We start from the raw sequence: 27,280 nt of genomic DNA, 5'->3' as shown, positions 1-27,280 counted from the left end.
AGGCCTTCCTGCCCCAAGGCTGCTGCACCTGTTCGTGGGCAGTGCTGGCCTCCTGGTCCTTCTGGCTTACTCAGATGCCGTCTGTGGTTAGTCACATCTGTCCCTGTCCCTTCACAGCCCTCACCACCATTTGCATGAATTCACTGCCACCCTCCTCTCCAGACCCTAGGAGACCGCGTGACCTGCCAGGGCAGGGCCACATCTGCTCAAGGCCACGTGTGCCTGTCGGGGCAGACCCTGAGCAGGCCTCTGCAAGCTCGGGTGGGGAGTGGGGGGCTGAGCTGGCCTTGTGCTCGCCCCTCCTTGGCTCTGTGAAGAGCTGGCGGGCACTCTTCCTTTGAGTGGCCTTGAGCCTGCCCTCCACAGGGCTGAGGCCAGCCCTCGGCAGCTGCTGTAGCTGGCAGCCTTGGACCCCTGTCCAGAGGGCACCTAAAGATTTGGTCTTTTGCCACTTTACAAGGGACATTTGTTGGAGACGGCCAGGCCTCTGTATCGGGTTTTAATGCCCGTGTCATCTGGTCCCTAACCTCAGAAGCATGATGTTACAGAGGAGAACGGTGGCTCGGAGCAGACGTGGGGCCTGGCAGTTGGGAGACCGGAGCCCCACGGCCACCCTCGGCGGGGGGAGGGCTGTGGTGCAGGCAGGCCCCTGACTTAAGGGCTCCTGCAGAGCCAGGTGGCCGCCTTTCCTGATGGCCGGTGTGCTGGACACTATTTTCTATTTTATGACCCACTGCCTTCAGCGGCATCAATATTTGGTGTACGTTCTGCATCTGAAAAATTTGGCAGAGAGCTATTAATGACGCCAGGTGGGGGAACCAGCGGTCTCCACAGAGAGCCCTCCCTCCACTTCCCGAATAGCCGGCCTCGGCCTCGGCCTGTGCCCTGGGAGCCCTCACCCCGCGTGAGTTCCAGCCATCCTACAGGCTCCACCCGCCCCCCGCCCTGCCCCCATCTGCCTGCTCCAAACCCGGGAGCCCAAGTGATAAAGCTCAAACGAGCAGCTAAGAGTTCCAGCTGCCCACCGGTGCCTCCCACCCCACCCGGTTACCCAGGGTCCGCGTGTCCACCAGGCCCGTCCACCTGAGTGGCCAGGCCCCGGCTGCAGGAGCTGCACCTCATTGGCTCCTGGAGCTCCGGAGCGAGCCTGTGGGCCCTGGCGCTTACTGCAGGGCCATCTGCTCCCCTGGGGGCAAGGCTATCTGCAAGAGGGGGACCAGTGAGACTGAGGGGCACGACGGGGGTTCCTGGGTGCTGCTGATGGTGGTTTCATGATTCGGGAACTGGCTACTGGGAGGGTGCACACTTGGAAAGTGTCAGGCCGTGGGTGTATGATAACAACTAAACCTCCCTGGACTTCCCGCCGTTGGCTGGGCTGGGCTGAGCGAGCCCACAGGACCCTTCCCTTGCCCAGCACCATCTCTCCAGAGTTTGCGTGTTGGGGTGTCCCGTCAGACCCAGTCAGGACAGACTAGTCGGTAGCAATCGTAAGAATTCTTAACATCAGACAGCTACGTTCATGGACCTGCGGGGGCTGTCCACGCACCACCTCTCGAACGTTCTGGCGGGCGCTCCAGCTGCCCCGTATTCCACACCATGACCCGATGAGGTACCTGTCCCAACCGTCACGGCAAGTAAGCCGAGGGGCTGGGTTGGAGTCCAGGGAGCCAAGCCCAGATCCCAGCTCTGTCACTGCACATGCTGCTGCCTGTGACCGCAGCACTTCAGGCCTCGGTGCCATGGTCTCCACGGGGTGTCGGCCTGCAGCGTCCTTCTGGGGGCTCGCCCACCTGGCTCTGCTGCCGGCCCCTGGCCTGAAGCGTGCACCTTGCGGGGCCCCCCGCCCGTGTCCGCCCAGCTTGGTCTCCAGCACAGGCTTCGGCACAGGCCAGGGTGGGCTGGTCTCCATGCTGGGACCTGGCGCCAGGCCAGCTGCGGAGCTGGGGACGCGTGAAGCCACAGCTGCTGCTGGCGTGTCATCCTTGCACTGTGGCTACGACCACCAGAAGCTGACGGAGAAACTCAAGTCCAGAGCCCGCACGTAATGCCAGTACTGAAGCGGGATAAACAGAATCTCCCCGGGAGACAGGATGCAGGACAGGGACGGGGCCTCGGCAAACCTGGGGAACTTGTCCAGGTCAGGATTCTCCACGTCAACCTGAGGAAAACACGAGCTGTCTCCTGCCCGCCCTCCCGAGACCCAGGGAGGGGCGGGGCATGCTGGCGGGAGGGGGTGAATGTGCAGCGTCACGCAGGGTCCCATGTACCCACCTGGCTCGTGTTATGAAGAAGGTGCGTCTCGTGTGGATATAAAGCCTCGGACTCCTGCGGGGAGTACAGGCGGATGTACTTCCTGCCCATCACCTGGGGGACGGGGACTTGTCACTCTGCTGCCTCCTCCCGCCGAGGGCAGGTCCCGGGACCCACCATCCGCCCGCGCCTCTCCTCGCCTGCCCACATGCTGTTCCCCGCGCCCAGACTGCCCCATCCCTGCGGCGCGCATTCTAGGCCGGGACTAGGTTCAGCCTCCACATACATCACGGATCAGTAACCAGCGAGGCTGGCCGAGTGGCCACGGTCACCGAGCTGACAGGTGCCAGGGCTGGCGTTGACGCCAAGCAGTGGCTCCTGGGCCCAGCTCACAGCCTCTCTCTAGAGCCTCTGGGCTGGAAGAATGTTCCCGTCTGTTAAATTCTCTGGGTCTCAGGACACACCATCCGGTGGCCGAGAAGCCGTGCCCTATCTGGGGAGAGACTCTGGGACGGGGATGCCCACCTGGTTGAGGCGAAGGCAGGCAGCGTGGGGATGCCCGCTCCGCCCTGAGACGGCGCCCGGCCCTGCTCTGCCCTAGGGACACGGCCAGGATCCCAGGGGCTCCTGGTCCCAGAACCACATCTGGAAGCAGCCCCAGCCGGAGGGAGGGCCCCACAGGGGCCAGGGGCCAGGTGCCATCCCTGTGTTTTCATTTTTGCCCACATCCCTCTCTGGAATTTAAACACGGATAACGTGGCCAGGCCTCACGGGGCTGGGCAGGAGGAGGCAAAGGCTGATGTTCTGGAGCATCTCCCACCTGGACCAGGAAGTTCTGCTGAGGGTCCTGATGAAGGGGGGACACAGTGCCTTGGGGGCCAAACCAGGCATTAATGGTGATCTCTTCCTCCGCCCCGTCGCCCAGGCAGCAGTAGTCGGGGATGCTGATGTCCTGCCTCAGCTCCGGGATCTGTGGGTGTCCAAGCACACGTGGAGGCTGAGCCAGGGCTGGGGGGACACACCAGCCCGCACTCAACAGGCCATCTCCCAGGAGGGCCAAACACACTGCCTTTTTGGGTAACACCACGACTGCATCTGCATTTTACTGTAGGGGAATTTACAAACCAATTGAAAAAATAAATATACAGGGGCGCCTGGGTGCTCAGTCGGTTGAGCGTCTGACTCTTGATTTACGTCATGATCTCAGGGTCGTGAGATCGGGCCCTGTGTTGGGCTCTGTGCTCAGCAGTGTCTCTTTGTCCCTCTCCCTCTGCTCCTCCCCTAATGTAAGCTCTCTCTCTCACACATAAATACAATGTTAAAAAAAAAAGAAATATATAATTATTAGTTAAGAGTTACATATAATTTTCTTTCCAGACTTGTTTCTCTGCCTATACATTTTATTTTTGTTTTCTTTTCGAAAAACCTGATAGTACTGTTCTGCACTTAAAAACACCAGCTCGCGATGTTCTGAAGAGTGCAATGTTTTTGAAAACCAAATGAAAAGAAAAACCAGAAAGAAAATGGAATTGGCTATCAAATCTCTGGGAAGGAAGATTTTCCAAAATTGACTAACGAGAAAGCAGCCACTGCGCACACATTTTAAATACGTTCATTAATACAAAGACCAGTAAAGGGAGAAACTTGAACTGTGGTCCGTGAGGGTTAATGTGCTCATACAAAATAACAAAAACAATAAGGATCCTGGTACGTAAGTAATCAAAGGGCAAAAGCCAGATGGTGCGTAGAAATGAATTAGATACAAGGAAGGGGCTGCGGGCTCCCCCACCCCAGCCACTGTCCCCGGCCGGCTGACAAGAGGTGCTTTCGAGCAGCAAGCAGTGGTCCCCCTAGAGTTTTCTTCTAGCCCTGCGTCCTCCCTGGCTGGGGCTGCACCCGGCAAAGGGGGCCGCACCCTGCCCAGGGCTGGCTGGGGTCCGGACACCCCGGCCCGGGGCCTCCTGAAGGCTAGCCAGGGAGCGCTTTCCTCACCGGCGGATGCCGGCTCGCTCCCGCGGAGGCCAGGCCGCCACAGCCCCCTGCAGCCCCAGACCTCCAAGGCTGCCTGCTGCTGGGGCAGGTGGCTCGGAGGCTCGGGGAAATGCCACAGAAACCCAAGTCTGGTCCCTAATGGGTGCCAAGGCGGGGACCCCTCTGCTACTTTCCTCAGGTATTTTGAGAGTGACGTTTCCCTGCTCTGCCAGGGCGGCTGCAGGAAGACCCTGGCCACCCTTTCAATAATAGTGGCTCTGAGTCCAGGATGCTGAGAAGCCACTGATCGATCCCTAGGAATGGCAGGGGCCTCAGGCTCTTCTGTCTCAAACAGCCTGTGCAGACATACAGAAATGCTGCTATGTCCACTGCTCTGGGGGTAACCTACAAGTTCCCAATCTGGGGGTCCCCTGTCCTGTTGGCCAGTGTGGGGGGGGTGGGGGTGGCCGGTCCCAAAGGCCTCTGGGAACCTCCTGCTTCTCCACCACCACCAGGCTCAGTGACACTGCACACCTGCTTCTAGCTGGGACTGCATCTGAGCCCCTCGCCTCACCTCACCATGGAATGCTCAGAAGCTGACTGGTCCCTGATGACATCAGGATCTCTGAAATGGGACTGGTTGATCAAATGGTGTAATCAGAGCCACTGGCCAAGGATTCAGCCCCCCGCCCCCCCCAAGAGAAGGAATGCTTCCTGGACATGACTGATAATTAAAGGGAAGCCTAGTGTGGTGGCCAAACTCTTCCATGATGGGGGGCCCTGGAAGGAAAGGCAGTAAGAGGTTTTGGGTGGGAGCCATTGAGCTTGGTGGAGGCAAGAAGGCCCCAGAAAGCAGTGCAGGGCCTGCCAGGTGGTGGTCTGGGCAGCAGAGGTGAAAGCACCCCTCTGGGGAGCTGAGGTGAAGACCCAGGTGGCCGTCCAAAGGAAAATGTCTTCAAGGGCTTGGTTCGTCTTAAAAACAATGGGGCACTTGGCCTTCCACTTCTAAGACGGCTTCCTCTTGTTCTAGTCAAGTCGAAAATGGCTGCTCTAGGACATGGAGGCTTCGCGGGACCCCTGGGGGGTGTGACTGAGGTCAGGGGGCAGGCTGGCCACGCACGTGGGATGGCACAGTCGGGGCCTGCTCCCATAGACTCCCCCTTTCCTTCAGAGAGGGCAGGAGGCAGGATCTCCAAGCCCTAATTCCAGAGGCCCAGCCCGGCCTGGCTCCGGCCCCTTTAGTTCTGGTGTGCAGGGTCCCCTGCCAGGACAGGCAGTGAGAGTAGGCCCCCCGCCCCGGGGCAGACCTGGCACAGTCGTGCCCCATCCCCCCAGATCTTCCCCCTTTGGGGTATGAGCCCCGTCCTGGCCCCGGCCACGTGCTGCCCTGCTGAGCCCCACCATGGTGTCTGGCCTGGCCCAGGCACCAGCAGAGTCCCTCTTGGATCCCCGGCTCCCCTGAGTGGGCGCTCAGTCTCAAATCTAGAGTGTTCCTTGACAGCTACTTTTCCCTCAACTCGCCTAGCCACCTGCATCCAGGTGTGCCAGCTGCTGGCACCTGTCTGGAGCCTGTCAGCTTCCACGGGCATCAGCTCCCCGCCGATTCTGGCAGCAGCCTCCTGGAGGTCCCCTCGCGTCCACAGCTGCCCACCTTCCCTTCCCCTCCAGGATGGGGCCTCGGCCACCTGAGAAACACCCCAACCCTCCCAGCTGCCCAGCGCGTGTCCTGCCTCTTCAGCCCCACCTGCTGCATCCCTCCCCGCCAGGCTCTGGGCCCAGCCCCGCTGCTCCCCTAGCTGGCACGGCCCCCTCTCGGCCCCCTCTTGGCTCTGTTTAGACTCGCATCAGATACGGCGCTTACAGTGACAACTAGCTTAGACCCAGAACGTACACGGAGAACTCGTGACACTCAGAAGGAGATAAACAACCCAATAAAAAAAATGGGCAAACTATCTGCTCCACGGCTGGAGACTGCTCGCCTTTCAGGCCCTCTCCGTCGCCTCCTGGAGACACCTTCCCTGCCCTGGGCTCGCAAGGACCCTCCTCCCCGCGCAGCCCCCTCCACGCACTGCCTCTGTTCTCCTGGACATGCCCCTCACCAGCTCTGGGGTGGGGGTAGGACAACTCTTCCTTATCCTGCCCCCCACCCCCCACCGGGCCCAGAACATGGTGCAGAGGGGCCCGCGAGGCAGCCCAGGCCCAGGGGTGGGGGTGTTGCAGCCCCCGATCCACGGACAGAGTGAAGTGAGGGGGACGGGGAGGGGGTGGACAGAAGGCCAGACTGTTCGACGATCTCCCCGGGATAAGCCCTCAGGTTGTCTCTGCCTAACCAGGCAGCTCTGAAAATGCAGAAGGCGATGGTTCTTCACTTTGTTCCCTCGTTGGGTCTGCGTTTAAAAACAGTCTGTTTCTTCTCATTATGATGAGTGTGCCTTGCTCCGCGAACTGCAGAGAGGAGAGAGCCCACGCGCCTTCCCGCCCGCAAGCACCGCCCATCTTCTGGGGGTACTTCCTCCTGTCCCCACCAGAGCAAAGGTCCCTGTGTACGTGATGGCGCGTCCTGACTTTCTCACTTCCCGCCAGCCAGCCCCTGGGGTCCCCTGACCGTGTCGTGAGTGAGCACACCCCAGCCCCCAGGTGCTCAGGGCCCTGGGTGACCCGCGCTGTTACCAGGTGGGGGCTGAGAGTGATCCTGCATTTCCATCAGCTCCCGGGGCACTGGGAGGCCACGCTGGGGTGCCCCCTTCTTAGGGCCTACAGGTGAGCGAGAAAGAGCCGATGCAGGACTTCTGGACCCTGGACGCTCTCCCAGGCTCCCCTGAGGGATCTCCTGGGATACCTCCTCTTCCCGGGACCCTCCTGCTCAGAACCTCCCAGGCTCCCTGCTGCCCTGCAGCTGAATCAGAGCCCTTGGTCTGGCCTTCCAGGCTTGCCCAGGTGGGCCCCAGCCCCCCTCCCACTTCTCGCTCCGCTCTCCTGAATGCACCCTTCCAGGCAGGTGGACTAGGCCAGTGCCCGGGCCTCGGTGCGAGAGGTGCCTCTGGCCCCTTGGGCCCCGCTCTGCCTCTCTACCCTGCTTGGAGCCCCCTGAGCCCCGCTCTCCAGCCAGCCTGTCCTGAGGGTCTTCAATCTGGTACACTGGGGCTGGGCACCTGGGGGAATGGAGCCTGGAGACAGCCTCACAGGTGGGAGACTGACATGGGGTGAGGGCAGTGCCGGGACCCCCGGAGAACTCCAGGGCAGGGGAGGCAGCGGCCTGCTCTTGCCGGGTCGGGGCAGAGCCTGCCACCCTCGCGTGGCTCCCCGGGACCCATTCCTCAGCTCTGACCACACCCACTCAGACTTCTGGTTCCCCCCGCCCCTCGCAGGGGCCACCTCCGTCCAAGCCATGGCTTCCTCATCCCCCCACCCCAGGCTCGGGCCCTGGGGTTGGCACGCCTGGTCTGTCACTGGCCACCTGGCAGCCGCATCTGCTCTCCTGCTGCCCGCTGGGGCGGAGGACACGCGCACCACACCCGGGGGTGGCCAACGAGGCTGCCAGCCTCTCCTGCCTCCCTCCCTGGGCTCTGAGCCCAGAGGGCGGGAGAGGGTGGGTGGGTCAAGGACGGGGCGCGGTCTCAGACTCACCTGGTCAAAGAGCTGGTGCTGCGCCAGGTACCCGACGTCCTTGGGCTAATCCGCAGAAGGGAAACCAGAAGTGACAGAGAAGCCTGGTTAGTCGTGGAGGGACACGCCCCGGGGACTACTGCTCAGGGGCTCTCAGAGCCGGGCGCGCCCCAGCCGCAGGCAGCCACGGCCACAGCCCTCCAGTGGGTTCGCTTGGTCCCCTCTGTGACCCGTCTCGGGTGGGGCTGGGGCTCGGGGAGACTCGGGGTCTGGGGCCGCCTCTGTAGGGACTGCCCCGGGCTCAGGCTCCCCCTGGAAATGAAGAGGCTGCGCGCACACGAGGATTTCTTTTTTCAATAAAAATGGAATCATCTTATGTGTGTTACTCTGAAGTCTTTGTTTCATTTAACGACAACCTCACGAATGTCTCCTCAGGTGAGCACACACAGATCTGCATCATCTTTTTTATGGATTCGTGTTTTATAGCCAGGACCCCCATTAATTCAACTGCCCCGCTCCCCCTGCTGGTGGACAGTCAGGATATTTTGCCAGTGTTCCCACAAACAGCCTAATATTCTAGTCCCCCAAAAGTAGAACCACTGAGTCACGGAGTGTGTACAGTTCAAATTCTAATAGCTTCAGCCAGCTTCTTTTCCCAAAATTCAGCACGTACTGTCTTCCCAGCAAAACCGTGAGTGCCCACTGCCTACGGCCTAGCCTGTACTCCTGGGAGATGGTCACTTGGTGAACATCCATCAGATGGATGACAAGATCCAGCTTTACTAACTGGGCTTCTTGGGAGGTGCGTGTGGGCTCTGGAAGGGTCGGTGTGGGTAGAGCCCCCGGGGGGCTGGCCGCTACGCCCCCAGCCACAGCCTGGCTCCCACGGGCTCTGACGCTCCTCCCCAGGATCCCTTGAGACTCTGTGCTTCCAGCCCTCTCCCTCATTCCCTTCTCTTGCTGACCACCGTGGAAGTCACAACATGCCAGACCCGGTGGCCAGGGCCGGATCTGTGTGATCTCTGCTGTCGCGGACGTTCTGGCCCAAAGACACTAAGTCAGGTTAATGGGGCACTAACCACGCTGCGCTTAGAGCTTTGTGTTTTACTCTCGCCACGACCCTCTGAGGAAGGCATTAGTAACCTCTAAGTAATCCCAACTAACCCTGACTCACCCACAGTCAGGGCACTGGGCGTTGAGAGGTTAGATGACCAGCCCAGGCCACACAGCCAACGACACAGTGCTGGGGTCAACGCTTTTTTTTTTTTTTTAAGATTTTATTTATTCATGAGAGACACACAGAGAGAGAAGCAGGCTTCATGCAGGGAGCCAGATGTGGGGCTCGATCCCAGGACCCTGGGATCATGTCCTGAGCCAAAGGCAGACGCTCAACCACTGAGCCACCAGGCATCTCTGGAGTTAACACTTTTGTACCTGAATCCAAAGCCTGCCTTCCTGCCTACTTGACAAACTGCACCTCTGCTTCTGGCCTCTGCTCCAGGCACTAGGCTTCTTTCCAGCAGAGGGAGATGGAGTGAGGCCGCTGCAGCAGGTGTGCTCTGGGGCACGGCTCCCTTCTCCAGGCCCCCAGGTGACGGCGGAGTGAGCAGGAGTGGGTGTGGAGGGCAGGAGACACAGTAATGGCAGATGTCTGTGAGCACTGCCAGAGGAGGCCGCAGCCCAGAGAACCGCCCTGGGCCCCGGCAGAGGAGGCCGGACACTTAAGAGTGGAAATGATGGGGGCAGGCAGAGTAATGGTGGGGGTGTGTGTGGGGGTCCCTCAGGAGCTTGCAGTTACAATGCGGAGAAGGCCAATGGGAGAAACTGTCAGCCAGCAGGGTCACCATCCGGACCCTTCGACTGCAGCAGACCCACGATGAAACCGGATCAGAACTCTCCAGAGGCTGGGCCTGGGGCCTGGGGCTGCCTCCTACGTGGGGAGTGTGTGGAAGAGTCCACTGATTCGAAATTCCCCAACCTCGGGAAGGACTCTGCTCTCTGGGCCAGGAAGGGTGGCCGGGACCGCGGATGCTGGGTGGACACCCTCCCCTTAAAGGGTCTGTGTGCCACGTGCGGGCTTCCCTTCTGAGCCCAGAGGAATGGTTTGGGAACTCCAGGGCAGAAAGGCTACATTCTCTGCCTCCAGGACCTCAGGAAAGGGAAGCCACCCCCTGCTCTTACTGTTAAGAATCTGAAATGATAAGGGGCGCCTGGGTGGGTGGCTCAGTCAGTTAAGCATCTGCCTTCAGCTCAGGTCATGGTCCCAGGGTCCTGGGATCAAGCCCCACATGGGGCTCCCTGCTCAGCGGGGAGTCTGCTTCTTTCTCTCCCTCTGCTCCTCTCCCCTGCTCGTGCTCTCTTTCTCTTTACTCTTTAGTGTTTTTTTGAATTTACATTCAATTCGCCAACATATAATGTAACACCCAGTGCTCATAAAATCTTAAAAAAAAAAAAAAAGAATCTCAAATGATAACACAGCACAGCTGCTTTTGAAAACAGTCTGGCGATTCCTCAAAAACGGTTAAACGCAGAGTCACCGTGTGACCCAGTGATTCCACATCTAGTATACACCTGAGAGAAATGAAAACACACGTCCACACAAAAAGTGGTACAGGAGCGTTCCCAGCGGCGCTCTTCACGGCAGCCAGTGTGCGCCACCCGAACGGCCGTCAGCTGCCGCATGAACAAAGTGTGCTGAGCCCACCCAAGGGGATGCTCCCCAGCCGCAGCAGGGAACCGAGTCCTGACACGTGTGACGGCGTGGACGAACCCTGAGGGCATGGTGCCGGAGGCGGCCAGACACAGAAGGCCACGTATCATCCAATTCCGTGTATACACCAGAATTGTCCAGAAACAGCGATTAGCGGGTGTCTGCGGACAGGGGGGCAGCGCAAGAGGGAGCGACTGCTCATGGCCTCGGGACTGAGGAGAATGTTCTGGGATTAGATAGTGGGGCTGGCGGCACTACAGTGTCTTATAAAGACATTAAAAAACCCCACTGAATTCTACCAAAAAAATAATAAATAGAAGGACCTGAAATGAGCCAGTGTTCTGTCTGCCGTGCGGCTGGCCTTTCTCGCCCTGAGCCCCCACCGAGCCCTCTGACCCCTGCTGACCCCTGCAGCGCCCCAGGGTCCTGTGTGCTCCCCACCGCGAGCACTGCAGGAGGGGAGGCACGACCACGTACCTCACTCCTGATGTGTCTGCTGATGAACTCGTTGACCGTCATGAGCGTCTGGGACCACTCCTCGTCCGTGTACCTGGAGCCAACTTCCACCGGCACAGTCCGGCAGCCGGCGATTTCTTGGATATACTCCAAACTAGGAGACGGAAATGGATGGTCAGCATGGTCGCTTTTGCTGCGACCTGCCGGGCACCCGCCACATGTGCTTCACACTGGCCTCCTCTCATCCCCACACAACCCCACAGGGAAGGGCTGCTATGACCCCCACTCTGCTGGCCACGGCACTGGGCACGGACATGTGGGGTGATGTGCCCAGCGGTGCCACGTGGCTTTGCAGAGAGACCCAGGGAGGCCATCTGCCAAGGTTCTTGCTGGGAGGTTCTATCTCCCTGCTGGCCAACGGCCCCGCAGTTCTCACTGCTCACCCTGTCTCGGAGCTGAGAGACCTTCTTTGAGCAAAACGGCAGACAGCACGGCGGGGGTGCTGAAGTGCCTGGGTTCTGAACTCGGGCGGCCTGGCCCTGGCCCTGCCCAGGGACCTTTGGGAAGTTCTTGTTTACCCCATTTGTAAAAGAGGGTGATGACAGTACCTGTCTCTTAGGACGGGAATCAGAGAAAGAGAAAGCATGGCAGGTGCCTACCCTGGCGCTGGTCCGCAGTAAATCACATAATGAACGTTTATGGGGCACTGGCCCCGGCAGCCAGAACTCTTCACATGGCCTCAGCGGGAAGCACTCCCTCCACACCCCACCAGAGACAGGGGACCTGATCAACCGTCTCAGAGGCCCCTGCTCATTTCCCCAGCTGTGGCATTATGGCCCCTGTCCAGCAGCCTGACCTGCTCTCATCACCATGCATCTGAGGGGGAACCAGGAGCAGAGGTGAGGAGGGAGCAAGCCCAGGAGCCCCACTGAGAGGGGATAGGACGTGTCTTGGGTTCTCACTTCTGCTCTTGACCTCAGGGCCCCTGGGCGAGTACATGGAACCCCTCAAATCCCGAAAAATGGCATTAACAGACCTAATGCCACAGTGCCAGGTGAGCACACCTGTTTAGAGCAAGTGAGCTGTGGAAGGTGCGGATCCTACAACCCCTGGCACGAGCTTGGGGCACTGCACCTGCAATCCCTGGTTAACCCTTGGCAGTTCCCGCTGGGACCAATCGGGAAGTGAGCTCGAGGCTGCATTTCCTTGGGATGCAGGGAGGCGGAATTGGAGAGTCTCGGGGCTGGGGGTGTGGGGGTGGAGGCGGGGGCTGGAATAGGCAGAGGGAGCTCCCATACTCAGAGCCACCCACCTCCACCTCTTCATGCACGGCCACTGGTCCGCCACGCCTTCCAAGATCACAGGCCTCCCAGGAACCAAAAAGTGCTTCCTGAAATGCTCGAGGGATGGACAGTGAAGCCGGGGGACCGTTCTCTCTGATGTCATGTCTGGAACCGAAACAGGATCATACCTTGCTTTCTGTTTAAATCAAAACACAATGGTAAAGAGTGCAGAAAAGTTAACATTGGAGGCGTCGGGCTGGGCATCTGCGTCCACAGGAGGCTGGCCTAATCTGTCATTGATCGTGGCAGTTACCACTTGTTAGCACTGTCCCTGCGCTGCCTTCTCTGAGTCCTCCCTGGCGACATCCAGGTTTCTTCCTTTACTAGTTCATCTGACGTGTTCCATTATAAAAAGAACAGACGGCTTTTGCTGAAACTCCACAAGAAGGGAAAAGTTACCACCCCAAATGCCACTTGCTGTAAGAGGACCCTTTCCCAGGACTGTGAGTGCCTGTGACGCGTGTGGCTGCTGATGCCCCAGCGGGAATGCACAGGTCAAGCAGCTGAGCCACAGGTCAAGACTCTGTGCGGTCCCGTCCAGGTCGTGTGAGTGGCTGCACCAGAACATGCTCACCCTCCTCCCAGCTGAGTGACATGAGCAAGTCACTCTCTCGGGCCTCAGTTTCCTCATCTGTTATGCTATTGGGAGACGGGACCTCTCATGTAGAGTACCCAGGATCACTGGCGGGGGTGGGTGTCTGCTTCCTCTGCCCCCGCGGGCCAGAAATGAGGCCTCGCACTTGCCTGTTCTCAGCGTTGGTATTCCCCCTGCTTTGGTTTTCACACCTGCCCTCATCAAAGAGGCCCTCCCTGCCCACCCTATGTGAGCAAAGCCACCTCCCTCACCTTTCTCACCAGAGGGAGATGACGTTCCTCTACAGCCTCCTAGAACTGAGGCTCCAGGAGGAGCCCTTCTGTGTTGTACCCTCAGCGCCTGGCACATCTGGGCCACCGCTGGTGCTCCATAGAGTCGCTAAGTAAACCCCCCTTACAGACTTGGGAATGGGGGGTGGGGATGGAGAAGGCACAGAGGGGCCTAGACACTGGGGAGCTGCTGGGAACATGAAGCCAGACAGACAGAGTCCAGAGCGTGAGCTCCCCCCCATTAGCTACACACGCACCCCAAGGCCACTGACCCCACGAGCTCTGTCTTGGGTACGGGGCCACTTCCATATTCCCTTGGGACAGATGTGGCAAGGGGAAGGGAGCCCCTGGGTCTGAGGACACAGGCACTTGCCCCTGGATCTGCATGTCCACCCTGCTCCTGAAAGGTCAACCAACACACTACGCCGGCGGCCCCCCTGGCATCCTCGGCAGCACTGGGTGGTAAGGAAAACCTCGTCTGCTGACCTCATAGCCAAAAATGGCTACCTCGCTGTTCTCGCCTTTTTTTTTTTTGTTTAACCACAGAGGAGGTTGAACATTTCCCCACATGCCTGTGTAACAGCCCTATTTCCTCCCGGGGAACAGATACACCCAGGGGTTCGTAGGTGAGGGCTGCACGCGTGGGACCCGAGGCCCTGTCTGCACCCACCCTCAGCTCTGCGGGCTATTCTTCCTCGGCCCCAGACATCAGGAGCCACCTACGCCAGGACCTCAAGGCCGGGACCGATCAGCCACGGTGCCAGAAGGCAGCTGCAGGAAGTAGCTCGCCCCAACTCAGCAGCACAGAGAGCCAGGCAGCCTGAGACACAGGTGACGCTTCAGCCAGCTGACCACAAAGGCTGCTTGCAGCTCTGGCCCACACGAGCACCTCGAGCTGCTGCTCTTGGCCACAGGGCTTCCACCCGCCCTCTCTCCTGAAAGGGGCACTGCTTTTGTAGAAAGTGGGGGCAAGAATTGAGAAAACAGACCAAGCCTTTCCATTTCTAAATCGATGGAGATGTTATTTTCAGCCAGAGGTAAACATGCCATGAAGGCTCACCCCTGGGGACAGGTGACTCCTTCCTTCTAGAAAAAATGGGGCTGGGGGGGGGGCACCTGAGGTGTGGTGAGCGGCAATCTCACCCAGATACCTTCATGCTGGGTGGCTCCTGGGCTGGGCCTGGGCCAGGCCTCTTTCCCGAGCGGAGGTGCGCCTGGAGGATGGCAGCGACTTTAATGAGGATGTCCCCAAGAATGGCCGCACCCATCAGCAGGCCCATGTCACAGACTTTCAGGGCCGCGGCCACTGCGGTGGTGTCCCCGGGCTCCTCGCACAGACACACAACCTTCAGGAGGCAGCCGAAGGCATAGACGCGGCGCCAGTCCTTGTGCACGTCCCGCCATGGCCCGGTGTTGAGTCTCTCCCAGGAGTAGTCCAGGATGGCCTCACTAGCCTGCAGGCACTCACTCCGGCGGCCCCCGCAGAAGAGCTCTGCGGCCTCCTGCAGCAGCTGCACCACGCTGCGCTCCACGTTCTCCCCAAGTTCCAGGGCCAGCTCCTCTTTAGTGGGGGGCAGGAGCGCCCGGAGGGCCTCCCGGAGGGCACCGGCTCCTGCCAGGGGCTCTTGGGTGTCTTCAGCCATGGGGCCCTCTACCAGTCTAGTCAGATGAAGGTGGTGGGAGAAGAAAGAACAGTTAGAGCAACAAATCATCTTGCACACCTAAATATACACATTTGTAGATCTTCATAAAATCAAACTGGGGCAGGGGATGGGGAGGGGGAGCTGGCTCTATGATGACATTCACTGGCCAAAATGTCAACCACCGAGCATTAAAAAATAGATACTTAAAAGGCAATCTACTGAATGAGAGAAGCTATTTGCAAATGATATAACTGATAAAGGGTTAGTTAGTATCCAAAACATATAAAGAACCAATACAACTCAACACTCACAAAACAAACAATCCAATTAAAAAATGCGCAGAAGACATGAACAGATATATTTCTCCAAAGAAGACATATGGATGACCAACAGACATGCGAAAAGGATGTTCAACATCACTCATCATCAGGGAAATACAAATCAAAACTATAATGAGATTTCACCTCACACCTGTCAGAATGGCTAAAGTCAACAACATAAGAAACAACAGGTGTTGGTGAGGATGCGGAGAAAGGGGAACCGTCTTTCATTCCCATCTTGGTGGGAATGCAAACTGGTGCAGCCACCCTGGAAAGGAGCTTGGAGGTTCCTCAAAATTAAAAATAGAACTATTCTACAACCCAGCAATCCCACTACTGAGTATCGACCCCCCAAAACACAAAAATGCTAAATCAAAGGGATACTTGCACCCCCATGTTTACTGCAGCATTATTTACAATAGGCGAACTGTGGAAGCAGCTCACGTGTCCATCAACTGATGAGTGGATAAAGAAGATATAGTGTGTGTATGCACATATGTGTGCATGTGTGCGTGCGCATGTATGTGATGGAATATTATTCAACCATAAAAAATGAAATCTTGTCACTTGCGATGACATGGATGGAGCTAGAGAATACATTGCTAAGTGAAATATGTCAGTCAGAGAAAGACAAATACTGTATGACCTCACTCATATGTGGTATTTAATAAACAAAGCAAACGAACAAAGGAGAGAAAGAAACCAAGAAACAGACTCTTAACTATAGAGAACAAACCGATGGTTACCAGAGGGGAGTGCAGGGAGGGATAAGTGAAATAGGTGATGGGGATTAAAGTGTGCACTTATCATGATGAAAAAAATAATTTTAATAAAGTGATAAAAAAATAAAAAATATATAAAGTTATTTTCCAAAAAGAGAGACCAGACTTCCTCCCTTCCGGGCTCCCATGGCTTCCCATTACGTGTCCTTTGTGACAGCATCTCATGTGTCATGATTCTACAGTGGCCTCTGCCAGGTATAAACTGCAGGCAGGGCCCTCGTCTGTCTGGAGTCACCACGACATTGGGGCACAGTATCAGACTTGCCGTGGGCACTGGATAAGTGTTCAGGGAGGAACATGTACTGTCCTTGTCTGGAATGCCTCCAACACCCTGCCTCTCTGGCAAACTCCTACCCAACCTTTAAGGCCCACTCTATATGATGCCCTTTGGGAAGCCTGCCAGGACTCTGACAGTATTGTGTGTTCGGATGGCTCCTGACTTATCTTAACAGCTCTTGTCCCAATGTACTATGAATACTGGCCTATATGTCCGTCTCTCCAATGCTAGCTGGTGAGCTTCTCCACGGCAAGAACAGGTCTTATTTCTCTATATTTCCCTAGAGCCCAGCTCATAATAGGCACTCAATTAAGGCTACTGAAGGAATGAGATCTTAACTTCACAGGAAGAAACCTGGAAATACATAAAACCTACAAAGAAAGGAAAAATAGCATAGCTGGTGCTTTTGGTGGGAAAATATATGGATGGCAGGCAAGTCCTAATGCAGAAGAGCTAATATGTGATTAGGTTCTCACAGGTTCATAATTGCTCACAACTGATGATTCACCTGTGCTACTACGTGCTAGGTATACCAGCAGTTGTTATATCCCCTATCTCATTTGATGCCAAGAAATAGGGACCATCGTGCTTTTTGCGGAGGCTGTGCTATGCTAGGGGTCAAGGACTTCTCCCGTGGAGGGCCAGAGAATCCACATTTCAGGCCTGGCGGGCAGTAGTCACTGCTGGTACTGCTCTGCAACTGTAGCGTGTATGGTATGTAAACGAACAGGCATGGCTGCGTTCCAATAAAACTTTATTTACAAAAACAAATGCTTCCTTCAAGCTCACCGAAATCCATTTCATCTTCTTCCTGGGCACACAAGACTACATTTCCAAGTCTTCCTTGCAATTAGGTGTGACCAATGTCAGCAATGGAGCCACATCCAGGGCTGGCCCCTGCACACCTCCTATAAGATTCTCTAAGCTTTCCCTACACACTGGTGGGAAGTGAAGGATTTGGGGGCCGTAGGGGATGACAGAGCCATGGAAGCCACCCAACCAGGCAAAATACACCCCTGCTGGAACAGGCTCAGGAGCCAAAAAGAACTTGTATCGTTTTGCTGCTAAATGGTCGATGTGTGTTAGAGCAGGTGGCTGGCTCTGATGCAGACACTCCTATTGTTGAAGAAATGGATGCGCAGACCGCAGAGGGTATTTCTGAGTTTTGTGGCTCAAAATCCTTTTCTCTTTCTTAACACACCTCCGTTTCCTCGGAGTTTCATCTTGCCCACTGAGGTTGGTCAGGAGGGGTGCTGCCAAGTGGTGAGTACGTGCGCAAAGCTGGGCCACTGATTGGCCTCCCCTGAATGTGAACTTTAGGCAGATCAACTGGACTGGAGACAGCTGGTCTCTTCATTGTCTCCCACTGGCCGCTTCCGGACCAGGGTGTCCTTGCTAAGGCCTCACGGTGAGCGCCCCTGACTCCTAGGGTCCAGGGCCACTTTCCTTCTTGTTCTCTCCCAAGGGCATCCTTCCAGGTTCCATTCATTCTGCGGCCCCAGTGGCCTTCTGATTAGTGTCTTCTTCCTTATGTCAGCCAGGGTTGGCGTCTTTGGTTAAGTGAGAGGACCCTAGTAGGCCCACATAAGTCATCGACACCCAATATCCCCTGGTGGATGGTGAAGGCAAATGGAGACGTGCCTATGATGAAGCCGTATCAGGTGCATCACGCCCTGCGAGGGGGAGAGCTGCAATCCCCAGAGGTCCCTGCCTCCTGTTGTTATTAACACCCTTATCCAATTCCCTCCTCCTGGGTGCTGACAGGACCTATAACAGAGTGAGTACACAGAATAATGGTCTTTGCAGATGCCATTAGGAATAAGGACCTTGGCATGGGAAGATTGTCTGGGATCTTGTGGGTGGGCCCACCAATTTAATATAGCAGTCCTTGAAAGAATCTTTCCTGTCTAAAGTCAGAGTCAGAGGGAGAGGTGATTGCAGAAGGATCAGAGAGATGCTGTGTTGCCGGCTTTGAAGATGGAGGGAGGGGGTCACACACCAAGGAATGTGGAACCCTCTAGAAGCTGGACGAGGCAAGGAAACGGGATTCTCCCCTGGAGCTTCCAGAAGGGAGTGCTGTCCTGCCAAGACCTTGATTTTAGCCCAGGCAGTCCTGTGTTGACCTTCTAACCTACAGAACTGCAAGCCACCAAGGCTGTGGTAATTTGTCAGAGCAGCAATAGAAAACCATGATTTTCTTCTAACCAACAGATGTCCAAGTTTGATATGTGTAGTCATTTTTTATGTTTTGGTTTTGTTTTTTGGCCTAAGATGGCAAAGGTGATGGGATGCCCCTCGATCAGGTTACATGAGATTGTAACTTCCAGGGCAAGCAGACTCTCCCTACTGCCTTCCTGGCTGGCGTGCACCGATGAAGCAAGCGGCCATGCTGGACATGTCCACGTGGCAAACAGATGGTGGCGGCTCAGGGCCAACAGCGAGCCAGGAACTGAGGCCCTTGGCCCAACAGCCCCCAGGAACTGAACTGTTCCAACCACTACAGGGGTTTAGATCCTTGTCTAATTGGGCCCTCGCATAAGAACTCTGTCCTGACACCCTAAGTGGAGCCTTGTGAGATCCTGACACAGACGGCCCCTCTAAGCCACACCCAGACTCTTGACCCAAAGAAACTAAGATAATAAATGTGTTGTTTTAAGCCACTAACTTCATGGTGATGTGTTACATGCTGCAGTAGATAACTAATAAACTCCCCTATCCAGACTTCCCTGACACCCTGGCACTCATCTGTTACCCACACAACAGAGCGAGAGGAAATACATGGCTTCCTTTAGCACCGTGTATGAGGAAGTCGGCAGTAGGTAGTGAAGTGAAGACACATGAATGAATGCTAGAGGTGTGGTCCCTAAAGGTAGGCCGGACAGCCCCTTCCCTACCTCTCGGCTCCATTTCAGCTCATTCCTCCCCAGCTCACGAGGAACAACAGATAGAATAATGGGAGTATTACATGATTACGTCACGAAACCTCACAACGACCCCGACCCCGTGAAGCCAAGAACATACTTACAGACTAGTTACTGTAAGGCAGGTGTGCTCCAGGCACTTTTTAATTCTTCCAGAAACCCTAAGAAAGTATCCTTATCTCCACTTGACAGATAAGGGAGCTACGGCAGAGAAGTTAAATGACTTGCCCAAGGCACTTGGCCAGGAAGAGGTGATGAAGAGATGTAAAACTCAGGCCGTCTGGCCCCCACTTCCATGATCTTATATAGGTAAAGGAATGGTGCCGTGCCATCTCCAGCCAGCCTGTGACAAAGCTGGGAATTGGGGTGCTCAGCCCTCAAGAAGACTCTGTAATGGAGGGATTACTGCCACTTAACAGATGAGAAAATCCCATCACTTCACGACAGGAGAGGACCCATCTTTCTTGTGTGTCATTATTTCTGAAGTACCTCTTCTGGGGCCTGTCCTAAAGTTGTAGCAATAATGTAGAGCTCTTCTCACTCCGTCTATTCCATGGCTCCCCCACCTTGCCTCTTCCTCTCATTTGATTTGTACCTCACAGCGTAAGGTGGATAGGAAAGTATGTGATCATTTCCCCTACAACCCTGTCTTATTTTGTCCAGGGACAAATGAGGTGACTTTACTATGTGCCTTGTCAATGCTCCGTGTTTTATGTCCGTCACCTAAACATTCCTCCTAATCTCATGATGTGTGGTTTTACAGATACGAACAGTTAAGATTTGGGAGACTAAGCAGCATAGTACGTGGCAGCGTTTACCAGAACACCCTTCAGCTTTTGGGGTGAGGGCTGAATCGTTTTTGGACCTTTATCTCCTAGCTCGGGCCTTGGCGCGCAAGGGGTATCCTTCCCCGCTGACCCCATGAATGATGGGACGGAGAGCCTGGCCAAGATGATTTCTATCTCTAGCCTCCTGGATTTGTAAACGTCTTTGTGTTGGTCTAACAGCCTTCTTGGGAGAGCTTCACAGTCCTACCTTCCAGCATGGCCTTATCTGCTACCCACCCCAAAACTGCATGGGTGCCCATCAACTGGCCTCCCTGGTGGCTTCACGGCTCATCCCCTCCTGGGAGCCACTCACATGTCTTAGGAAGCAATCTTGAGAAATCTCGAGTATTCAAAAGACCTCATATCTTGGCTTCTCTCAAATGTCTATAAAAAAAAAAAAAATTCCCAGAAGACCACTTATTTGCCTTACTATAAAAATGGCTTCCACTGGGGCCTTACATACCAGCTTTCTAAACTGGTCTCTTAGTGGCCTTAAAAATTGGCGTCCCAGAGGATTTTAAATGGGCTATATAAACTGGTTCCCTGGGATACAGATTACAGACTTTGTAAAGTGACCTCTCAGGGTGACCTTCTAAAACAGCCCTTCACAGAGCCCACAGAGGCCTTACAGAGCGAGCCTCTCCAGGTGGCCTGGTGTGCTGCTCTGCAAACTGGATTCCCAAGGCGGTCTCGTTTGGTCTCCGTAAACCAGCCTCCCCAGGGAACCTATGGGCTACTCTGCAAACTGGCCTTGGAGAGGGCCTCCTACAGATGGCCATGTCAGATAGCCTTCTGGTCTCCTCTTAGCCACATAACACAGCTTTAGGAACTAATTTCTAATCCAGAGTTCCTCAGTGAATAATAGCCTTATAAAAAGGTCTTTGGAGATACTTATGGTGACACTATGTGACAGAGTTTTCCAGAGGTGGAGATGCTTCAGGATAGCTCTGAGGTTGTTTTTTAAATGATTTTTTTCGGATTGACTCTGTATGAGCCTCCAGCATGGCCTCCCAAGGGGCCTCATGATTGACCTTAAAATACGAGCCTCCATGGGGCGCCTGGCCGGCTCAGTCGGTGGAGCGTGGGCTATGACCTTGTGGCTATGAGTCTGAGCCCCACGTTGGATGCAGAGAGGACTCAAAAATAAAATCTTAGGAAAAAACAAAAAACAACAAACCACTAGCCTCCCAGAGGGCCTTGTGTTGGCAGCAGAAGCAACTTTGCATGAGAAGGTGGTATGCTGGTCATTATCTGAGTAATCTTAACAGTAATTCTAATCTTACGGCTTCTCAGAACTTCTCATTATTTAGCCTTCTAAAGAGTTGCCGTATCAAGCAGCCATTGGTGGAGGAGCCACATCCTACTATGTCAGCCTTCCAAAGTAGACTCACGAACGGTTTCAAACACAGGCTTCCTTATACTTTCGGCCCGTGTCTGGGGGTCAGGTGAAACCCAGGCTTTGTCTTAGTTTTACAAACCAACCTATCTCCCGTGGTGTCTTCGGAGCACCAAGAACCAGGTTATGTTCTACTAATTAACCCTCCCGTTAGCTCCTGTTACCATGGGAAGCAGCCTTATGGGACAAAGGGCCTTTGCTGCCTGGGTCAAACACCCTTTTGCTGACTGTAGGAAACTATCTTCTTGAGCAGGTGGCCTCACATGGGCTACACGCAGCGGCCAGCACACAACCAGCCCTCCACTGAATGTCAGGTATAGGCTACATGAAACCCATCTCAACGGCCTCAAGTCCTGGCTTTACAAATCGGCCTGACATCCCCCATGTATCAGTCTGACAAATAAAGCTTCTTGATAATTATATTAGTTTTCCAGAGAAAGGCATCAGCCAGAGCAGCCTTGTGGCCTGGCTTTATTGATTGGCTTCCCAGAATTCCTCACCGAATTGCTTTCTATAAAAGGTTACACTAAACAGTCTTCCAGGGGAGGGGGTCAAGAATAGACTGTGAAACAGTATTTCAGAGTGGTATTGCAGATTGGTCTTCAATTTGGCCTCCTAGAGTTCCACAAAAGACGAAAGGGCATAAGGAGAGGTTGTCCAAACATTCTTCTGGCAGTCAGATACAGGAGGGTTAACTATAGAATATTTCTGACAAACCAGGACGTTAAATATAGGCCTCTTTTTGGTTTGGCATACATTTTTCTCTTGTAAAATCTTTTATTCTCACGATTTTCTCCAATGTCTTCTTTTTTAAAAGATTTGTATTTATTTATTCATGAGAGACACCGAAAAGCAGAGACACAGGCAGAGGGAGAAGCAGGCTCTGTGCAGGGAGCCTGATGCGGGATTCGACCTCAGGACCCCAGGATCATGACCTGAGCCAGAGGCAGACGCTCAACCACTGAGCCACTCAGGTGTCCCTTCAATGCTGTTTTTCATTGCTTGGAACTTTCACTTCTGTAAGCAGGAATTTTCATTTTACACAAGCTGAGCATCTGGAGTGCTATTAGTAGCTTTCTTTCGCATATATGTAAATTTCAGTATTTATTTAATATTGCCTAAGTATTTACAATTTAGGACTGGACAAGTCAGAAGCTAGGGTTATTCCGGGCCAACTGAGAGGTATGCTCACCCTAATTACAGGCCATATGAAAAAGCTTGAGGGGCCTTATATCATCACGTTAAAGTCAGTCTCCTAAACTCCAACAGGTATTAGCCTGGAGACCTCATGTTGGTTATAGACTTTTTTTTTGAAGTAAGGGTCAGGTGTCAGGTACAGAAACAGCCGGAGTGGTCTTTGTGTCCTGCCTTTGTAAACGGACTTTTGAGTGCCAACATGGAACAGCTTTCAGGGGGAGGTCAGGTACAGGTCCCATAGAATAGCTTCTCTTGGTGGGCTGTGTCTTGGCTTCTTCTTCTTCTTCTTTTTAATATATATATATATTTTATTGGAGTTCAATTTGCCAACATATAGCATAACACCCAGTGCTCATCCTGCCAAGTGTGTCTTGGCTTCTTATAAAAAGCCTTCCTGTTGATACATGAAGCGATACTCTTGACATGGGGGTCACGTAAAGGTTGTACGAACTAACCTTTGTAAATCCGCCTAAAGCGAACATTATAAAAGGCTTCTTGTCTGTTGTATGAAACACAAAGGAGAAGCCTGCACCCACTTCCTAAATCCACCATCTGCATGGAGCACATCACCTAAGTAAGCCGGCCTTCCGTTGGCGGACAGCCCGAGTGGGTTCCGCTGGTTGCAAAATAAAGCCTCCTGAGGTCACCCGTCACATCCCAGAATTCTCTCTTAAATTATCTTTAAAAACCTACAGCAGGGATCCCCGGGTGGCTCAGCGGTTGAGCGTCTGCCTTGGGCCCAGGGCGTGATCCTGGAGTCCCGGGATCGAGTCCCGCGTTGGGCTCCCTGCGTGGAGCCTGCTTCTCTGCCTCTGTGTCTCTCATGAATAAATAAACAGAATATTAAAAACCAACCAACCAACCTACAGCAGCTAGCTCCCGGGGTAGTCCCCTAAGTGGCTTCTCGGGGAACCTCGGCAGGCCTCGCAGCGGGCGTCGGGCGCCCGGAGGGCGAGGGCGAGGGGAGGGCGGCGCGCCGGTCACGAGCAGCCTTCCCCGGGTGCCTTCCAGACTAGCAGCCTCTTTCCGGCTTCCTAGGGACAGGCTGCCCACCGGGTTCTGAAATCTCTCCCATTTTATTGCGGCACCATTCGGCCGCGAAAGTCGTGCTGAAGAGCCCAGGAGCTTCCGGGGAGCTTTGGGAAGCTTTCCCGAGAGGTCTGCGAACACCTGGCCGGCCTTACACACCTGCGCCGGAGTACCTCCCGCGGCCTCCCAAGGGGTCGGGGGTCGGCGCGGCCCCACGGCTGCCTCCCCGACCTCGGGGCTGCGGGGCACACCGACCTACCTCCGCGGGACACCTGCGCGCGGCGTTAACACCTACCGACCCAGAAATCCCTGCCCTCCAGGTGCGCCACAGCAACCGGGCACCCGAGGCCTCAGGCCCCTTCCCTCCCCGGGCCGCCACTGCTCGCGGCCCACCCCCGGTGTGCAGCCCGCCCCGCTCCAGCCGAAAGCAACCGCAGGGAGATAAGATACCTGCCGAGGAAATAAACACTCGCGCAGGCGCATTAGCGTTGCAACGACGGGGACCGTCCCCTGGCCCCGGGAACTGCGCAGGCGCACACGAGCCCCCCCCCCCGACACGGAAGGCCTCACGCATGCGCAAAACGAAACGACAGGCGAAAGGTGAGCAACACGCACGCGCGGGGCCTACGCTCCCCTCCCCCACGCAGCGCGGGAAAGCTGGAGAGCCCCACCGCGGCGTTGTCACGGCGCATGCGCCGACTCTGTTTTCCCTTCCCACTCACGCCCCAGAGACGCTACTTGACAGAGCGGCCCCGGGGCTCTCCAAGGCGCACGCGCGAGGCCGTCTTTCCCGCCCCGCCCCATCCCCCTTCGTCTTTAACACTGCGCCTGCGCGGTCCTCCCCTCCGCTTCTGAAGAGCCAGAGCCGTCCGCCCTCTGGAGCTGCTCACGCTCACCTGTCTCGAGTACGGGCGGTGCCGAGTTGCCCGCAGGCTGGCGACCACTTGTTCGGTTTGGTCGGAACTCTCCGGCCCTCTCCTCCGCCCGGTAGTCAGGCTTGCCGGGGCATCGATCACTCGGTGCTCGTCTGAGCAGCACGGGGTGCCTAGCCGAGCGCCGAGCTGTGGATGCCGCGGCCCCGCCCTCGCCCTCGGCCCCGCCCCCGGCCCCGCCCCCGGCCCCGCCCCGGCCCCGCCCCCGGCCCGTAGTGTTTCCGAGACCCGCGGGTGCGGGCCTTCTCTCCGGTCTCTCCTCCCTCCTGGGGTCACCTGCGAGCTCCTCAGCTCTGATAACTTCCTGAGCTCGTCAGCTTCGCGCCCGCCGTTGCATCTAAGCCGTGCAACTAAGGTGATTCGTGTTCCTGGTTTGCAGAGAGGTCAGCCCGTGCCCAGCGGCTTACAGAGCCCCAAATCCTGGTGCTTTGAGAAAGTCCCAGATCCTCCGTTTGAACCCGCAAGTGCTGCATCTGCGGCCCGTGGCAGTGAGAAGGCCCTGGGCTCCAGTGGGGAAGCCGGACTCCTCACTCTTGCCGCCACGGCCCTGACCTTGACCTTGACCCTGACCCCGAGGGGGTGGGCACCACGGAGACTTTGGGTTTCCAGCGCTCGGCCTGTGGCTTCCAGGGACTCAGGCCCTTTGAGGCCTTGAACAGAAGCAGCGGAAAGTTCTGCTCGTCCTGGGCCTGCGGTCCGAGGGGGGAAGAGAAGGGAATTTATTTCCTGGCCTCAAAAAAAATATTCATGACACCTGTCAAAGATGGCAGGGCAGACTGCGTCCCCCTGCAGGGGCGGGTTGTGGCAGAGAAGCGGGATACAACTCCACGTATGCGGAGACAGGTGCAGATTTATAGCCAAGGAGCAAGCAGGGTCAGTGGATGGGGAATTACTGAGAGACAGCCTCAGGGTAAGGGGAATCCTGCTAAATCGATGGCCCGGGCCAGCGTCATTGGACAGCAAGGGTAGAGGATAAGGAATTAGATCAGATGTGAACGGTTGGGGGCAGGATTTGCTGAGCTGACCCAACAGGAGCCTTGAAAAGATTGGACTCAACAGGGGCACCTGGGGGACTCAGCAATTGAGTGTCTGCCTTCAGCTCAGGTCATGATCCTGAAGTACCAGGATCGAGTCCCGCATCAAGGTCCCCGCATGGAGCCTGCTTCTCCCTCTGCCTGTGTCCCTGCCTCTTTCTCTCTGTGTCTCTCATGAATAAATTTTTTTAAAAAATTGGACTCAACAAACTGAGGACAGTGTCCCAGGTCAAGGCCTAGTCAGAGAAAGGAATCAGAACCGAGATTGACAAATGTTTGTTGAGCATTTACAACAAACCTTGCAGTTTCAAAGCACTTTAAAAATATTAAGCTTAGGGGATCCCTGGGTGGCTCAGGGGTTTAGCGCCTGCCTTCGGCCCACAGCATAATCCTGAAGTCCTGGGATCGAGTCCCACATCAGGCTCCCTGCATGGAGCCTGCTTCTCTCTCTGTCTCTCTCTCTTTGTATCTCTCATGAATAAATAAATAAGATCTTTAAAATAAAATTAAGCTTATGGGGTGCCTGGGTGCTCAGTCGGTTGGGTGTCCAACTCTTGGTTTTAGCTCAGATCATGATCTCAAGGTCATCAGATTGAGCCCCACCTCGGGCTCTGCATTGAGTGCCGAGTCTGCTTGAGACTGTCTCTCCAGGGCACCTGGGTGGCTCAGTTGAGCATCTGTCTGCCTCTGGCTCAGGTCATGATCATGGGGTCCTGGGATCCAGTCCTGCATCAGGCTCCCCCTGCATGGAGCCTGCTTCTCCTTCTGCCTGTGTCTCTGCCTCTGTCTCTAGGTCTCTCATGAATAAATAAATAAAATCTTAAAAAAAATTTTTTTCTCTCCCTCTGCCTCTGCCCCTCTCACTGCTCTCACTCTTTGTCTCTCTCAAATAAAATAAATTTTAAAAATCTTTTAAAAAATACTAAACTTAGAGATGAACTATTATCATAATTTTCACCTCCAGTTGGATGGTAACAATGCTGAGTTTTGCCTGAGCCCCTACGTTCCTAGAAAACAGGGAAGGTTGGAGGAATTCCCCTCACCCTTTTGTGTTCCAGAAAACAGCTTGCTGCAAGGAATCCCCTTTTCCATGGGACTTAGGGAAAACTCACAGACTCCTCACGGTGTTTACCTATGACAAGGCCAGACACAGACCCTCCAAATTCCCATTCTTTGCCTTGTAAGTGATTACTACTTGTCCCCAGTAACTAATTAGAGCAAAATGCTTCTTAACTACTTTTGGTTAAATTAACTCCTTCCTCCAGCCCCAGAACTCTGCCCCCCGCCCCGCCCCCAGCAGACAGTCCCTCCTGAGAACAAAGCAAAATGTGATCTGACCTCCTGTCCCATTATGCCACCTTACCATCCCATTTCCTAGTTCTCTTCTGCAGCCTCTAAAAGAAAAGGAAAAAAATCTTTTTGCCTGACCCTGAAGACACTCACAGACCTTATGGTCACAGCTTTCTCTCTAGATCAGTAGACTCCTCTCCCCTAGCGATCATTCTCACACGTAAGTCTGTCCTTACCCCTTCCAGTTTATTTGTTGTTAGACAGTGGGTGGGCAGAGACTACAGGAGGGTGGACACTGGGCCTCTAGGAGCCCAAACGGACCCCACAGCAAAGGGCCAAGAGAGATGTGAACACAAGACCCCCTGGTTCTCTCTTCAGAGTGATCTGCGATGGGGCCCTGGCCCATCACAGTGAGTGGGCAGAGACAAACAT

The 27,280-nt window shown here is 55.3% G+C and overlaps 1 protein-coding gene across 5 annotated transcripts; it reads right to left on the bottom strand.

Moving 5' to 3' along the window:
- Positions 1-1,475: 1,475 nt before the first annotated feature.
- On the bottom strand, positions 1,476-24,652 carry KDM8 (lysine demethylase 8). Of its 5 annotated transcripts, XM_077907100.1 has the most exons (9): positions 24,043-24,063; positions 23,257-23,381; positions 14,352-14,859; positions 12,306-12,472; positions 11,015-11,147; positions 7,849-7,893; positions 3,071-3,220; positions 2,272-2,364; positions 1,476-2,158 (listed from the first exon to the last, which is right to left on the bottom strand). In XM_077907100.1, exons 3-9 carry the CDS (start codon positions 14,841-14,843, stop codon positions 1,994-1,996), a joined length of 1,245 nt encoding a protein of 414 aa, XP_077763226.1. In that variant the 5' UTR covers positions 14,844-14,859; positions 23,257-23,381; positions 24,043-24,063; the 3' UTR covers positions 1,476-1,993. The 5 variants fall into 5 exon arrangements, with proteins under 5 accessions (XP_077763226.1, XP_077763223.1, XP_077763228.1 ...); XM_077907097.1 differs by lacking the exons at positions 23,257-23,381; positions 24,043-24,063 and adding an exon at positions 24,489-24,652; XM_077907102.1 differs by lacking the exons at positions 23,257-23,381; positions 24,043-24,063 and adding an exon at positions 24,489-24,652 and having other exon boundaries at positions 2,272-2,325.
- Between the last annotated feature and the right edge of the window lie 2,628 nt (positions 24,653-27,280).

The sequence above is a fragment of the Canis aureus genome, chromosome 8 (genome assembly GCF_053574225.1).
Source record: "Canis aureus isolate CA01 chromosome 8, VMU_Caureus_v.1.0, whole genome shotgun sequence".
Lineage (NCBI taxonomy): Eukaryota > Metazoa > Chordata > Mammalia > Carnivora > Canidae > Canis > Canis aureus.
Note: the sequence above shows the minus strand (reverse complement) of the source record. Positions and strands in the feature narration are given on the sequence as shown.